Source organism: Pleurodeles waltl, chromosome 10, assembly GCF_031143425.1.
Source record: "Pleurodeles waltl isolate 20211129_DDA chromosome 10, aPleWal1.hap1.20221129, whole genome shotgun sequence".
Classification (NCBI taxonomy): Eukaryota; Metazoa; Chordata; class Amphibia; order Caudata; family Salamandridae; genus Pleurodeles; species Pleurodeles waltl.
Genome location: NC_090449.1, coordinates 622,993,039 through 623,009,032, shown reverse-complemented (window position 1 = coordinate 623,009,032; position 15,994 = coordinate 622,993,039). Strand labels below are relative to the sequence as shown.

At 42.2% G+C, this 15,994-nt stretch overlaps 1 protein-coding gene across 4 annotated transcripts in view; it reads left to right on the top strand.

Annotated features, from left to right (window-relative positions):
• The first annotated feature begins 13,281 nt into the window (after positions 1-13,281).
• XYLB (xylulokinase) overlaps positions 13,282-15,994 on the top strand; it is an 830,291-nt gene continuing 827,578 nt past the window's right edge. For all 4 annotated transcript variants that reach the window (XR_011199144.1, XM_069211091.1, XM_069211089.1 and 1 more), the window contains exon 1: positions 13,282-13,431. Coding sequence is in view for 3 of the 4 variants with exons in the window: in XM_069211091.1 (XP_069067192.1) it covers positions 13,384-13,431 (48 nt within the window). In the remaining variant the exon portion in view is untranslated. The remainder of the gene's footprint in view (positions 13,432-15,994) is intronic.

Genomic DNA, 15,994 nt, shown 5'->3' with positions numbered 1-15,994 from the left:
ATGTGGTGATCGCCAGACAGATACGCAAAAGAAAATCTGATGCCCCTTATGATCCTGAACCTTTTCAAGTGGTGTCTACCACAGGACACATGGTGACTGTCAAGCGCCCTAGGAAGTCTATTACCAGAGACTCTTAGACTTTAGTCCTGTGTTTCACTGGTCTTCAACTTGAGATAGTGAAAGAAAGACTGATTTTGAAATCTCAGTGACTGTTACTGGTTTCTTACCATCTTTAATAATCTGTGACCCTAAAGATGACTGTCTGCTGCTTTCAGTAACCAGATCGGTTTGGAGGACCAAAGCACCAAGCACACTGATCAAAAAGATATATATATATATATATATATATATATATATATATATATATATATATATATATATATATATATATATATATATATATATATTTGTCTTGCATGATTTAGAATGGACCCTTTCTGGCTCCCAGCAGGCTCCGTATCACTGTGATGAAAGCTTGGTTTAGAATGTTGGAGTTCACAGGTACATGCAGAGCAATAAGGATGTGTGATTTACAACTCCATGGGTGGCCTAGTCATCGTTGGGTACCAAGGCTGCAGGAAGAGGCATCACTATCCTGATTGAAATACAAATCCTTCATCCTTGATACTGTAATCAGTTCTTTATTGTTAAATTTAGATTCAACACTCAAGAGGAACATTTGTTTACATTTACCTTTTGTAATTACATACAAGTGTGATTGAGAACTTGGAAATATAAGTCTCTAATGGCCTAATGAGATTCACTGCAATCTATTGTGACTTGAGGTGAGCCAGCAGACCTAGATTGTTCTGATTTGATTTTTTCTTCCAAACACTAACGAAAGATAAGGTGAAGATATTGTGTGCACATACCATTAACTGTACAACCTTAACAATGCAGGATTCTTTTGGTTAATGCCAATCTCTGAAACATGGAGCAGTCGTGCTTTCCTGCTATCCTCACTTGTGGCCTCATTACGAGTTAGGCGGTCCGTGGACTGCCATGTTGGCATCGGGGGTCAGACTGCCATATTATGAGTTTGGCTATGGTGCCGCCAAATACTGCCAGTAGTCCATGCCGGACCCACCATACTTACTGTCAATCAGTATGGCAAGACCATGGCAGTCCTTCACCGCCGTGGTCAATGTCAGAGATCCCAACATTGGGATTGCCATCGCTATTACGACCTGCCTGACAGCAAAATTTTAAATGAAAATCTCATGGCCATGGAAAGCTTGACAGTCTGGCAGATAGGGGGCTCCAGGGAGGGCCCACGGGGTGCAGCCACACGGAGAGGGAGGCAGGGCCTATGTAGCCCCCCAAAGAATTGGGGTTCAAGGGCGCATGTGTCCTGTGCACTCATTGATTGGTGCATGCGAAACAGGCTGCTTATCGTGCTGACAGGTAGGAGAGCATGGCCAGCAGGAGCTCCATTTTACTGCCCCATGCCTCCATCCGCCTGTCACTCCAGCCCTGCATAGAACTCGTAATATGGCTGTCCTAGGACCATCTGCCAGGCGCCGTTCAAAGGACTGCCACCATGGTGGTCCCATGTTCGGACCGCCAAACTCGTAATGAGGCCCTAGGTGTTTATAATTTGTTGAATTTAGCTTACGATCACCTGGGACATCACTTGCACTACTGAGAAGAGGGATTAGCGGGTGATTACAGCAAACTGGTGGTTTATCTTTCTTCACTGTATGATAACCCTAGACGTAGTTTGCACTAATGAGAAGAGGGAAAAGTGGGTGACTCGCAACATTGCAGTGTCCACAACTCATTTTTAGATAGTTTCTTTCTCCTGTGCATTATATCCCACCATTAAGTTGATCACTGTCCAGCGAATGGGGTTTTAAAAACTGAGGGCTTATATTAGAGATGCTATATGTACAATTCCTTGGATTGACTTCGGTCTCTTTCCTTTTCCAGTTGGATATGACTTAGGCACTTACTGTATGATTAAAAACAACTTTTCTTGAGGAGAATGGCATATCATGTAGAGGACCAATATTATTAGGTATATATCTGTCCAATGGGAATGTAGTTGAGATACATGCTCCTCATGGTAACTAATGATTATGGGGTTCACTCGCAACTAATTTTTTTTAAACTATCAGGCATCTGACCGCTTATTGTCCACGGAATATGGATTAGTTCCACTAAATTTAGGCTCCTTTCCTTTGGTGCATCTTCCACTCAAAACTTTTGGAACTTTGAGTTTCCAGCATGTTTTCTTTCATGTTGTTTTGAAAACTTCTCCCCACGTTTTAGTTGGTCATCCTTAGTGCCTTGATGCTTAAAATGCCTGTGAATGCTCAACAGGCCTCCTGCATCAACTCTCTTCCTGTCAAGGACAAAGATTCTGTCAGGGAAAGATTTTAAGATATCTTCTCCTTGAGCCTTTGAAGAAGAGATTGCTCAAACTTGGCCCCGGAAAACATTTTAGTCCATGTTTCTGGATTTCTGCATGACTGGTGTAAATGTGCATTAAAGATTGTACTGTATACCCCAGGTGATCAGTTTTGGTGCACTTGCACTTTGAATTAGGACCACTACTGATGGCACCTGGTTTGTCATTTTTCAGTTATATTTGTTTTCAATTTCCACATGATCACCACAGTGTAATCAGTTCTGATAACTCTGTGCATGTTTAGGTCCTGGTAAATGCCATGGTTTCCATTCCGATCAGAGAGCTGTCTGTTTCTTGTTTGAACGTCCTAGGTTTTGCTGCCTAGTGCTCATTCCACCTCTATGCTTTTGCAATCCCAATTTTGAGTATTAGTATCAACCAGTATATGTAGAACATGACAGAAGAAGAGTCTTCATTGACAGTACCAATATCTACTAGAAGATTTTAATGCACAGCACTCTCCGTAGTGGCAAAGCACAGTGATGAATGGGTCCACTTGTCAGCAACTTGTAATATAGATCTCCGTCATTGTTATACGTTCCTATTATATTGCAGGAAGTGAGCTTTTTTTTTTGTTTGTTTGTTTCTTGATGTTCTCTTACTCTCCTACACATAATGCCCATGCGATCTGTACACTAACATGACAGATTCCTACTATGATCTGCTGGCCATTCCTACCACAATATACTACATGTTCATAAATGTATACAAGAACCTATATTTGTGTTATTTTTGCTTCATAGGCAATGTAGTACTGAATACAATGAAAAACTGAACTTGAGGTGACAAGGGTGAGTGGCGAGTTTAAGTTTAGGAACCAAATGGCTGTTCATCAACCCATGTTCGATGAAAATGTACTTTACTCACAGGGTCAGATGCTGGATATTAACTCAGAAGGGATTTATCCTCATTCTATTTATCCTACCAAATGTAGGTTGGCATTTTGTGGTTGTCATGGGTTGAAAGGGTGCAAAGATTTGGGAATAGATTCCCTGCATTTGGTATGATTTCTCCACCTCTGTGATCTCATTTGTGGGAGTGGCATTCTTGAGATTTTTTTGAAGGAACAGGGAAGTTTGTGCTTCCTTTGTATGGACTGGATATGGGGTCACCTGCATTAGACAAAGCAATTGTTCCTGTGGTGTACTTAGACTGATTGGAAGCTTACAGTAATAGAGTTTCCCATGAACATATATGAACAGGCATGATTTGCAACACAAATGGTTAATCTATTTAGGATTTCAATTTTCTTATATTCACATATCCTTGGGGATTAACAAAATCCCATGAGGGAATGCATGGAACTCTACGCAAAGATATTGATGTAGAGTTTGAGTAGTAGTCTTTGTACATGATGCATACTCCAGAAGATTGTCTGCATGCTCAACAATCCCCCGTAGTGTGCAAGGCAAAAACATGCAACAGAAGAATTAAAAAGAAACACAGACCCAGGACAGATGCTTACACTACCCTTTGCAGGAGTAATTCTCTAGGATGCAAAACTACCTGCAAGATATTTGTGCCCACACACAAACATGTGAGTTAGGGATACAGCATCACTCCCACAACCACACCCTACCCTGTGGCTATTCAAAGAATGACTAAAATAAACATTCCATCATACTGGCAGGATGTTGGAAGCAGAAATGTTAATCTGTAGGTGAAACTGCCAGCTGATGTTGATCAGCATCAGTCAATTTCTGTCATCAGATCAATTTCTGTGCATAGAAGTTTTATTGTATGTACAAATAATTCTGAGAATCTGGTCCAATATGTCTAATCCTAATTGTTTTGACAGGGAATTATTTGCAGATCCTAACATTATGATCTAAGACACGGCAGTCTGGGAGTGTTCAAACAAATGCTGCCCACTTGTGCTTCTAGGTACTTCAATAACCTAGAGAGATTTTAAAAAATGGGATACATTGCACAAATATGTGGAAAGAGTACTTCAATGTGGTGCATGTAGCTTGGGTAAGAATGTTGACTGCATGGATTTGAAAATGTTTAAGGAACAAGCCATTTTCTGCTCTTTCCTTCAACTGACATGAACTGGTAACCCCCATTTCTCCTTAAGATGTGGGAAAACTGCTATTTGAAGCTGGTGTCTCTGTCAGAGGTCAATCAAATGTACTGATCCTTCCATCACTGAGGAAATCTCCAAGTGTGTCACAGCCATTGCATCCCTCTTTGAGAGTTTGCTTGTAAAGAATAAAAAAGAAAGGTAAGCGGACCAAAATAAAAAGGCAATGATGCGGATTAATTCCCATGGGTCAAGAGTTAAAACTAGTGTAAATTTTACTGGGAAAAAAATGAAGATTGTCATTTTCTATGATGGGCTAGTACCACAAGTTATCTGGCACTGTTTCAGTGATGTTACACAGATGGCTAAGTGCAACATAACATGTTTCTATTGGTTATAGTTTTGGAGGGGCACATAAAGGACCTGCATTTGGAAAGAAATAATGCTCATGTATACTATGGTAGATTCTGAATGACAGAAACATAGTGGGAGTTCTCCTTTTGTATTTTGACAGATATAATCAGTACCTAATATTAGCCGGTGGTTGCAGGTGGGGCCCTATGTCACTTATTTTTGTGGACTGGCCCTTGTTTTTCCTCAACTGACTTTGACCCAAAGCAAGAGAGACAAATACAAAAAGGGGAAGAAGAAGAAAGAGAAAGACATAAAAACAGTGGCAAAAGGTGAACGCAGGGACAAAAGAGAACCAACAAGAGTGTGATAAATGGCAGGGATTGTCTGGTGGTGGGTGAAAGAGGCATCAGGTGGAATATAGACTATGCACCCTTGACATTTAGCAACCTGGCCTTCGATCGCACCGGTTTTGGGCTTCTGACAAATCTTTGGGCACAGGCACTTATTATTTTATAAAATAAGCCATGGATATATTTAGAACGTTATTGGGCTGTAGAATGTAGTACACCAGTCATAATTTTGTCTGATATAAGTATTGTGTCCTAAGAATTGTTTACCAAAATGTCACTCGATTGGAGCTAATGACAGAAAATCAACACCAATGGACAGCTCACAGTTAAAGAGGCTTCTTTGGTGAGCGCCCCATACACTTCTGCTGTGGATTGGGCTGACTTTAATGGCTCTCACACTCAGTGAAATAAGGGTCTACTAGTCATCTCACACCTGTTTCAAAGTGTATCATCCACCAACGAGTTAGGTGTTAAGGACAGAGTTGACTCAGTCCCCCTCTGAACTGGCCAGGAGTTTGGTGAGGGTGAAGTATTCATATACTCAAAAAAGTAGTCATCTTATCTTTTTAATTACACAAGCAAAAATAAATAATTAGAACATAAAACTAGTAACTAATGTAAATTCTTGTGTGAGGTGTTGACATCCAAAATTTCATAAAATTATTCATGTTCTTGGTTTGCACCAGTAACATTGACAGTATGCCTCAACTTTGAGTCGATAAAAGTGGTCCTTTTTCCAGAAGTTCTTTAGTCACTGACAAGAAATCTTCTTGGTCTCCCGCCACTGGTGGTGCCTAGCAGCTCATCCATTCCCCCCACATTAGCCCCTCACTCCTCCTGACTGAATGTTCCTCAACCTTAGGGCTCAGATTGCCGCCTTTGTCATCTGCAACTCACAGTGAAGCATTACCATCTACCTCATGTGCTCCCTTTCCCACCAACAGATCCAAATTGTGGGGGATCAACCAGCATACCGTTGTTGGAAGAAGTGCAAAGAGAGTTTAACTGACAAAAGAGGGTGGGGGTAACATTCCTGAGCCCTACTGTGAGCAAGTACTACATTGCTGTTTTTTCAGAGATTAAGGGCCAGATGTAGGTAGCAAAAAAATTGCGAGTCGGAAATTGCGAGTCTTTGCGACTCGCAATTTCCGACTCGCAAACAGGTATCCAACAAGAAGAAGCGACTTCATTTTGCGACTCGCAAATGAAGTCGCACCACAGATTGCGAGTCCGCTGTTTGCGGGTCGCTTTTTGCGACCTCGCTAAAAACGAACACGCAAATTGCGAGTGGGTGTCGCAAATTGCGACTGTGCCGCAAATTGCATGCAGGTGCAGCAGAACACTCTGGAAAACACTTCCACGCTCTTGATGATGACATCACTGCCAGGAAGTTGACAAATATACCTGGGAGGAGGGAGGACCACACCCATTTCCAACTGCTGAACAACCAACAGAAGGAACAGCAGCAACAATGGAGGAATCAGGCAGAAAGAGGAAAATCTAATTTTCTGAAAAGGAACTGGAGGTGCTGACAGATGAATGCTGCCAGCACCATGATCAACTTTTTGGAACAGCATCCCTCAGTGTGCCTGAGTTAGACAAAAGGAGGATTTGGATGGAAATCCAGGAGAAGGTGAATGCAATTGGGGTGAGCCACAGGAGCATAGACGAACTGAAAAAAAGATGGTATGACCAACGCTTCAGGACCAAGGAGAGGGTGGCAGAGTGCCTCCGGGAGATGAGGGACACTGTAGGAGGCCCATCTACTGTCCCACCACCCACACTCATGGAGGAACGAGTGCAAGAGACCCTGGAGCCAGAGGCAGTGTCTGGAATAGGAGAGCTGGACACGTCAGCGCCAGGACCATCAACCAGTGAGTACCATGAAACATGCATGTACACCCATATCTGCCATACCCCCACCCACCTAGTACACAGCAGCATGCACAACCAAAATAGCTCCATTTCAGAGTAGCAACCACCAGATTGGTGCATCATGGGCAATGTAGTCCAGTAGGCAGCTGATAGGCAACAGTTTATTAGGAAGTATACAACAGATGGTATATACTGACAGTGTGTTCCCTATGTCCCACAGGTCTCCAACAAGACACCACCACCAGCCACACCGTCCAGGGTGCGGAGGTCAGCCACCAGGCAGCACAGGACCCAGGAGCAGCCACCACAGGGACCTGCACCACCCGACCACAGTCCCCTCCAGATGCACCAGTGGCCATAGTGGAGATTGACCCAGCACCCGGATCCAGCCACAGTGCCAGCCAACAGGACACTGATGCACCACTGCGTCGCAGGCAACGTGTCCATGTCCCTGCAGTGTCCCAGGGAGATGTAGGGGACTCCTCCATGTCCGCCGCCGAGGCAGCACTCATCGAAGGTCAGTGCCTGCAGACAAGGCAAATGAGACTGATATCAGGGGCCATGCGGCGAATGAAGAGGAATGAGACAACAGGGCTGGCACAGGTCCACACAGAGCTTCAAAACCTGTGCAGTCATGTAGGTGACCTTGCACTCTCCATCAGGCAACTAGTGACTGAACTTGTTATGGAGAGAGAGAGTGCAAGACGCCGTGAACGCCAACTAATCCACCGTCTAGACCGCATGGCTGCCTCCATCGTCCGCCTGGCTGTGAATACTACAGGGCTGTCACGCCGCACAGTCAGTTTACAGGTCGACATGGGCCACTTTGCCAGCGATGTGGCTCGCGGCCTGGGACGGATAAGCCACGCTGTGGACATGATGGAGGCACGACAGGTGGCTAGGGGTGCGGCAGACACGCCGCAAGACAGTGCGGAGGGCTCTACTATCAGTAGTGCATCTGCCACAGACACCAGGGTCTTGCGTAGTGGCAGTGCATGGCAGGGATCTGCAGACGCTCCAGGCAGTAGCCATGCTGGGCGTCCCAGGCGTAGGATTTGAGCTACGCACTTACAAACAATTGAGGCACATGAGGTTAATGTGTCCTCATAGCAGATGAACATTTAGAGCCCCTGATCAATAGTTCAGTTGTATAGTTTTTTGGTTCACTTCATTAAAGTTCTTCTTTATTCCACTTCACACCTGGGCTCTTTGTGTGTGAAATTCATGTGTGTGGTGACAGGCAGCACATACCTTCCAAAGTATTGGTTTGCAATGTGGTTCCGTCTCTGTCTGCCTTGATTTGCAATCCTTCTATCCCCATGATGGCGATGTGGTAGCTCTTGCTCGTCATCCTCCAAATCTGGGTCTTCAGGGGTGAGATGTAGCCCACGTCTGGTGCCAATGTTGTGCAGTATAGCGCATGCGCCAACGATCTTGAATGCTGTTATTGGGGCATACTGGAGGGCACCTCCACTTCTGTGGAGGCATCTGAATCTTGCCCTCAACAGTCCAAAGGTCCTCTCTATAACATTTCGGGTCCTCCTATGTGCACTGTTGTATCGCCTCTCTGTCTCATTGCTGGGTGTTAAGTACGGGGTAAGTATCCATGGTCGTAGTGCATATGCACTGTCACCTGTTTGGCAAAAATGAACAATGTTAGCTGGGCATGGATGGGTTCCACATTGACCTGTGTGTATGTCAGCAAGGAGTATTCAGCTATACCTAGGAGATATCCGTCTCCAAACTCCCCACATTCTAGGCGTTGGTGTATCCCACTGTGCCTGAAAATGTAAGAGTCATGTGTACTCCCTGGAAATTTGGCTACCATGTCAGTGATGACATAATGGCCGTCACATACCACCTGGATGTTTAGTGAGTGGGTACACTTCCGGTTGCGGAACAGATATTCCAGATTTGCAAGAGGGCATATTTGTATATGTGTCCCGTCAACACACCCTATTACATGTGGGAAGTTGGCAATCCTGTAGAATTCCAACTTTGTGCTGTTGATTTCTGCCTCATTCCTGGGTAGGTATATGTATCTGGACATGTGTGTGAGTATGGCATCTAGGAATGCTCTGAAGAACCGTGAGAGTGCACTTTGAGATACCCCACCTGCCACAGCAATAACCCCCTGATAGCTACCCGAGGCCAAGAGGTGCAGTGAGCATAGCACTTGCACATGTGTGGGGATGGCGCTGCCGCGCACAGTCTGGCGTTGAAGCTGCGGATTGAGTAGATCTATTAATTCTAATATTGCTGCACTGCTGAGTCTGTATTTATCATATATCTCCTCCTCAGTTTGTTGGAAAAGTGTGTGTCTGGTTCTGTATATCTTCTCCTGTCTCTGGCTCCTCCTCCTCATCTGCTGTGCGGCGTGGGCTCACCTCCTCCTTGCTATCACATATATCTCCGCCATCTTGAGTAACCCAGGTGCCTTCTGGGTCTCCTTTTATACTTTGGTTCTGGTTACCACTTGCTCTGAGTTAGTGGTAAATTGGAAGTGCAAAATGGGCTTTTTGCGACTAGTCGCAATTTGCGAGTGGCTTTTTCATATGATTTGCGACTCGCAAATTGCAACTTCCTATTTGCGGGTCGCAATTTTTGCGAGTTGGTAATGGCTTGCGGCGCAATTTGCGATTCGGAAATGGGGTTTTTGCATCCCATTTCTGATTTTCCGGGGTCGCAAATTGCGATTCGGGATGTTTGCGACTCGCAAAATTTTGCTACATACTAATTATATTCCCTTTTTTAATGAGTGTTCATGAAGAAATGTATTGTCCATAATATTTATGCAGTTCACGACCGTGTCTTTTAATATTAATTTTTGCAGGGCATATGTACTTTCACATATTTACACCTCTTCTTGACAGTATGAAAACAGTGTGCCTTGAAATTACGTTTTATGTTTGGGTGTGTCAGTGGGTGAAGTACGGTAGGTGGGACCCAGCTCCATTGTCCACATGGAAGCCCCATCTTCAGATTTGGTGCTCATAGGGTTTTGTTACCAGGAATTGACATGCAAGTGTTTTTCTAAACTCACTAGCGAAGAAGTCTCCTACAGAACAGGGTTGGGAATCCTGCACAAAGGATCCCTGAGGTAATGAGGGCCTCAGTCTAATAGGTGTTTGGACAAAATATCAATTTGAAATTATTGGGAGTCAGAAAAATCGGAAATTAAATATTGTGACACACAAATATACTGATGCACAAATATCGCTAACAGGAATATTGTTTTTGAGGTTAAATAATATCATTGTAAATAACTTAAATGTTTGTAATATCACTTTCACTAACATAGTGGTTAAAAATGTAGATTTAAAATTATTTTAATGTGTTTTATTCAATACATTAATTTTATACTACTGTTGTTCTTAAAATATACCTTACATTTTTAAGTGATTAAGAGTTTTTTATTCATTTGTAATAGTAATTTATAGTGTCATAGCAGGTTCTTGGGTGGATAGGGTGGGAAGTTAACAGGTAACAATTAGCTAAAAATATTTAATACAGTTTATTTAATTATATGATTGATATTGGTCATGTAATTTATGTAATACTGGTTTATTTTTGTGATATGTTATTTGTGGGTTGCTAGGTTTGTATGGGATTAGAAGTTAAGTAATAATTAACAATTAATTATTGTTATTAAGTTATTTGATTTTAATTATGTAATTTATGGAATACCTATTTATTTTACTTATATGTTAGGTGTGGGCTGCTAGGTTTGTAGGGTAGGAAGGTAATTAAATAAACAATTTATTGTTTAATTGATTTTTAATTATGTAAAATATGGAATATTGATTTATTGTTACTAATATTTTAGCTGTGAGATGTTAGGTTTACAGGGGTATAGGGTGGGAAGTTAATTAAGTGCTAATTATTTATAAGTAAAATATTTAATTGAATTTTAAATATATAAATTGTGGATTACTTATTTATTTTCTATTATTTGAGAGGTCATCAGTGATGTCACTGACCATGTCTTGAGTGATGTAATATGTGAGGTCATTAGCCGTGCACTGCAGGCACTTGAGTTATAATTAGCTCAGGTAACTTTAACAGCTGAATTTCTATGGATTGTGTGTGTAGAATCTGAGCCTAGCTATAACATCCCCATAACCTTTGGGCTTTTCAGTGAATTTCTACGTTTTTTTAAATTCTGTTTCCTAACTATAATGTCCCTGTAACGTTTGTTATTTTCAGTGAAATTCTATGTTGTTTTAATGCTATTTCTTAATTATTACAACACTGCAACTTTTGGTTTTTAGTGATTTTTCATGGTAAATTTATAACTACATTTTTTCACATATTAACTCTTATTATATATTTTAAAACTAAAAAATTAAGTTTAAGTAACTTATATGGTTATTCTATAAATGCAATGCACTAAGTCTTTATTTTTATTAATTCACTTTATGGATCTGCAGATCCATTCTCAGCCAAAAGCGCACATTCAGTGCTAAAAAAACAACACATGTAATACAAACATATGCAACTGCAATTTCTATAAGTGTTTCACTACCTGTGTGTGGGTTTGTGAGTGGCTGTGTGAGTGACTAAGGTGGTGTGTGAGTGGCAATATGGGTGACTGCGTAAGTGGGTGTGTGTGTTGTTGTGTGAGTGTTTTTGTGGGTTTCTGGTTGGGTATGTGAGTGGCTGAATGGGTGTGTGAGTGGTTGAATGGATGTGTAAGTGGTTCTGTGTATGCATGCGAGCTCCCCAAAAATGTTTTGGGCAATTGCTTGCCCATGAAGAACATCTCAGAGACCCCTCCATCAGTCCCATGGGGTCAGGATACCTCTAGCCTGATCCCTTATATCCTATTTACACGTTGTCCCCCCTCCTCCCCCGGGCACTATGTCCCGATTTAGAAAATGGCAGCCACAACTTTTCTTTCAGGTTGTGGCCAGCCAATCATGGCATTGCTATTGGTGCGTGGATCACTCTGAATCTTCCCAGACAGCAGCTGATCTGACTGGTGGAATAGTTTTGTAAAACTTGTGAAGATTTTCCAAACGGCGCCAAAGTTATTGGCAAAACAAAAAAGTGCTTTTCCAATCGAAACTAGGTCCTAACTCTCTCTATATATATATATATATATATATTTTTTAACATGTTTAATGAAAATGCATATTTTCCACTAGTTTAATGTTATTCATGTCTACATTTATTACTGCAAATAGAATATATAATGTAAAGTGTAAAATAAATGTTTATAATTGTTATACTATTTATATTTATATGAATACAAACACATGTGTTTGTGTGTTTATATAAGTATAGATTTATATACAGTATTAAAGGGGAATATATTTAATTTACATTGTATTGATTGTATATATTTACATATTTAACATTTACTACTTTAAACTCTATAATAAAAAAAAAAAATCTAACGTTTTTGTCTATTTTTGGATGTTATCGTCAATGATATTTTTATGCTATTTTGTACTTACCATTATAAGTATAGGCGCACAGGATTGTGATAAATGATATTTCTGACACAATATTTGCCACAATATTGTATCAGAGATCCTTTAAAAATTGATGGTAATAGAAAATAGTTTGAATTTTTGACGAAATGCTAATAATCCATCAGAGGATTTCTTGCACATTTAACAATTGCTCCAAAATTTAACGCTATTCCATCCAGCTCATAATAGAATATTGCCAAACCAAATTTACCGTGTAGCCCTCAGCGGAAGCACTTCAGTTATCACAGATGCTGCTGATTTGAAAAGTTACCTATAATTTCCTGAACTGAGTCAGATGTCTGTGTTTTCTACTTTGGCGAGTGCTCTCAATAAAGTCATTGCTGCACTTTCTTCCACTTTTACGTGAACTGTGTTGGTTATAGCATTTTGCTGATGAACACCCGTCACGGATTGCATTACTTTCAATGAGTGATAAAAGCATAAATCTGTCGCAACCATATTAACTACATTTTTCAATCATTAGCGCATGGCTTTAATTGGACAGCAATAAGGAAAATGGTGTTTGCTTCTAGCTTGCCTTGGACTAAAATATACGCGTAAGGTAAACGGAGGGGGCTAAAAAGTTAAACTTTAAAAAAAAACAATATGTATGAAAGAAATGTAAAGGTCTGCTACAGAGAAAGAGCTGGCATGAAAATAATACACGTCTGATAATAAAATGCAATCAACAGACTTTTAAGTTTACACTGCGAGAAAAAAGGCGCAGACTGCTTTAAAAAGTAGCAGGTTTTGCTAGTTACTAATTTACTTCGAAAACATCCCCAGCAGGAAAACCGGGTGGACTGCAGTACACAGTTTGCTTCGACTTTCCGGAACCCAGTAGCAGCCACAGACTCTCGGTAGAGCACACAGACTCCACATCCTGCTTGGAACATGGCCTTTTCTGCCAAGTACCTGGGCTTCGACTTCAGCACCCAGCAGGTAAACAAATATGTTCTGAAAGCCCGGGTGAGGGACTCATGGGTCGTCTGTAGCCTGACGTGGCGATATTTGGGCAACACGCAGGTGTATTTAGTGGCGATTTTGAAAATAAGGCACTCAAAACCTTGTGACAGTAATGTCAATTGTTTAAAAAAAACGAGGCGAGAAAGCCGAGACATCTTGTTAGGGGCACTTTGTAACGTTTACTTCCTGTGCAGGAGAAGTCGGCGCGGGTTCTTAGTTTCAGTTTCCCATTCAATAAGGTAGGGCGGGGATACCAGGTTTCTTCCCTGCAGCTAGTGAGAGGAGTTTAAATTCTGAGTTAGTCCAAAACAACTGCCTATTGAATTAAGGGTAGAATAACAGAAAGATTCACAGAAATTAAGTGACACAAAGATCTATTCCGAAATGCGGCTAGCTGCGTGAGGGACGAGCTTCCTGCCAGCGTGGTTCTTTCCTCTGTTGACTCTTGCTTTTTGCTTCCTGATGTCTGGCGGGAGAAAGCACCAAACGACTGCACTGCGTGGAGTAGATCTGCCCTCTGCTGTCTCGAATACGGCGTATTGGAAACATTCAGTGCAGTCCGGCATATTTGTTTTTTGTCACATGATACATGAGATACTCAGAGAACGCGCATCACGTGACACGTCGCGTGTTTATTTTTTCGTTCACAAAACAATTTTTCAAAGTCCACCTTCAGACGTATTTTTGTGTTTGTCTGAAATATGCAAGTCATTCATGCGTTTGAAGTTAAATTCACTAGTAACTATTTTTTCTTTCTGAGCATTAATGTTTAAATGTCATCATTACCTTTTCCTCTTCAGACACAGTTACCCAGTTTTCAATTTGCTTATGCATGCCATTCCTGTGGCTTCAGGGTGCACAGGGTGCAGGAGTGACATTCTAGACTGTGAAATGTGTAGCACTCTGAGTGACACTTTCGTACAAATGAAAGTAATAACAAAAATTTGAGTAGTTTTCTGTGAGTGTTATAATATTGTATCTATATATAATCAAAAAATGAACATGCGACTAAAACGAGCCAGACCTACTGGTGTTGCCAGTGCATGTTAACAGTATCATGAAAGAGCACTAACGATATTATTGTGACTAATTAGACTTGAACATGTAGCGAGGACCAGTGCCTCATGGTGGTATACCGTGCGCTACGCTGCAGTAAAAATTGTGCTTAGCAGTGCTGCTGACGAAGCACACACTCACCAGATGCGTGAGTGAAGACCACAAGCGACCTCACACTCCTTTATTTATCCCTTTTTTGGCCGACCCCTGCCCTCAGGGTGAAATGTTGCAACATTGTATACTAGAGCCCAGGTGGGTTTCTTTCTATATCTCTCCCTTGTTTTAACAGGCCAATCCCAGGACCAGAAAAGAGGACAGAAAAAAACAGAATGAGAGAGAGAGAGAAGAATATGACATGGAATTCAGTTCACACATGACAAAGTAAGTCTCTTAGCTGCTGGTTGAGGGCTGGGTTAGGGTGAAGGCCATAATTCTGGCTTCAGAGATGGAGCTCCCCTTGGCCATCACAGCAGGGTTCTTGGGGGTATCTGACGACTTTTGTCGCTGAATTTACTTTTCGGATCCTGGTGGTGAATCTGCCCCAGCCGGTCTGACCTGGGGCCTGTTGGCCATCTCCTCCTCTTCTCTCTCACTGGGGATGTCTCCTGTCTCGATGTCTTCAGTAATGTCCACACGTTTAAACCACAATATGTTTCTGGTTACAGTACTTCCGCCCCTTTGGACGGTTACCATTGTTCCATCCATGTCCACCACCTCCATATTTCGGGTTTATACATAGTTCGGAATTTCCACCCTAGGTGTCGATCTTTTACAATGACTAGGTCTCCAACGTGGAGTTCAAAGGCCCTAGCTTGCTGCTTCTCACTCCCCTTACTGTTGGTGATTCGCCTCTTCTTCTGGGCCCTTTCAACGTTCAGGGTTTCCGGAAACCAGTCAAAGTCAGCCAGAATGCAATCCCAAGGTGGTTGTTTGAACAATAGTGCTGCTGGAGCACATCCAGTGGTGCTGTGGAGAGTTTGTCAGTATGCCCTTAGAAATGTGTGCATGCACCATTCTGCGTCTTCTCCCTGGTCTACTGTATCCTTAACACCTGGTTGAGAGTCCTCATAAACCATCCTACATCCATGTTGGCTTGGGGTCAGTGAGGGGAGATCCTTCGGTGTCGAACTGTGAGGGACGCAAGATAGTCTTGTAACTCTTGACCGTGGAAGGGAGGCCCATTATCCATATGGACCTCTTCGAGCAGACCAAACATGGCGAAGGTCTTCTCCAACACTGGCTTGACATGTTCGAACGCTGTCAATGTGATCAGCTCAACTACTGGGAATCTAGTTCAGGAATCAATCAGTACAGCGGTCATCCGATCGTTCGGGAAACTCCTGAAGTCCATGCTCAGATTTGACCATGGTTGTGTGCAGGGTTCTTTGGTCATTACAGTGGTCTGGAGCTGGTCTCCTGCAGTAATCTTACACAGATGACATCTCCTCACCCGTGCGTCTACCAGAGCGTCCATCCCTGGGAA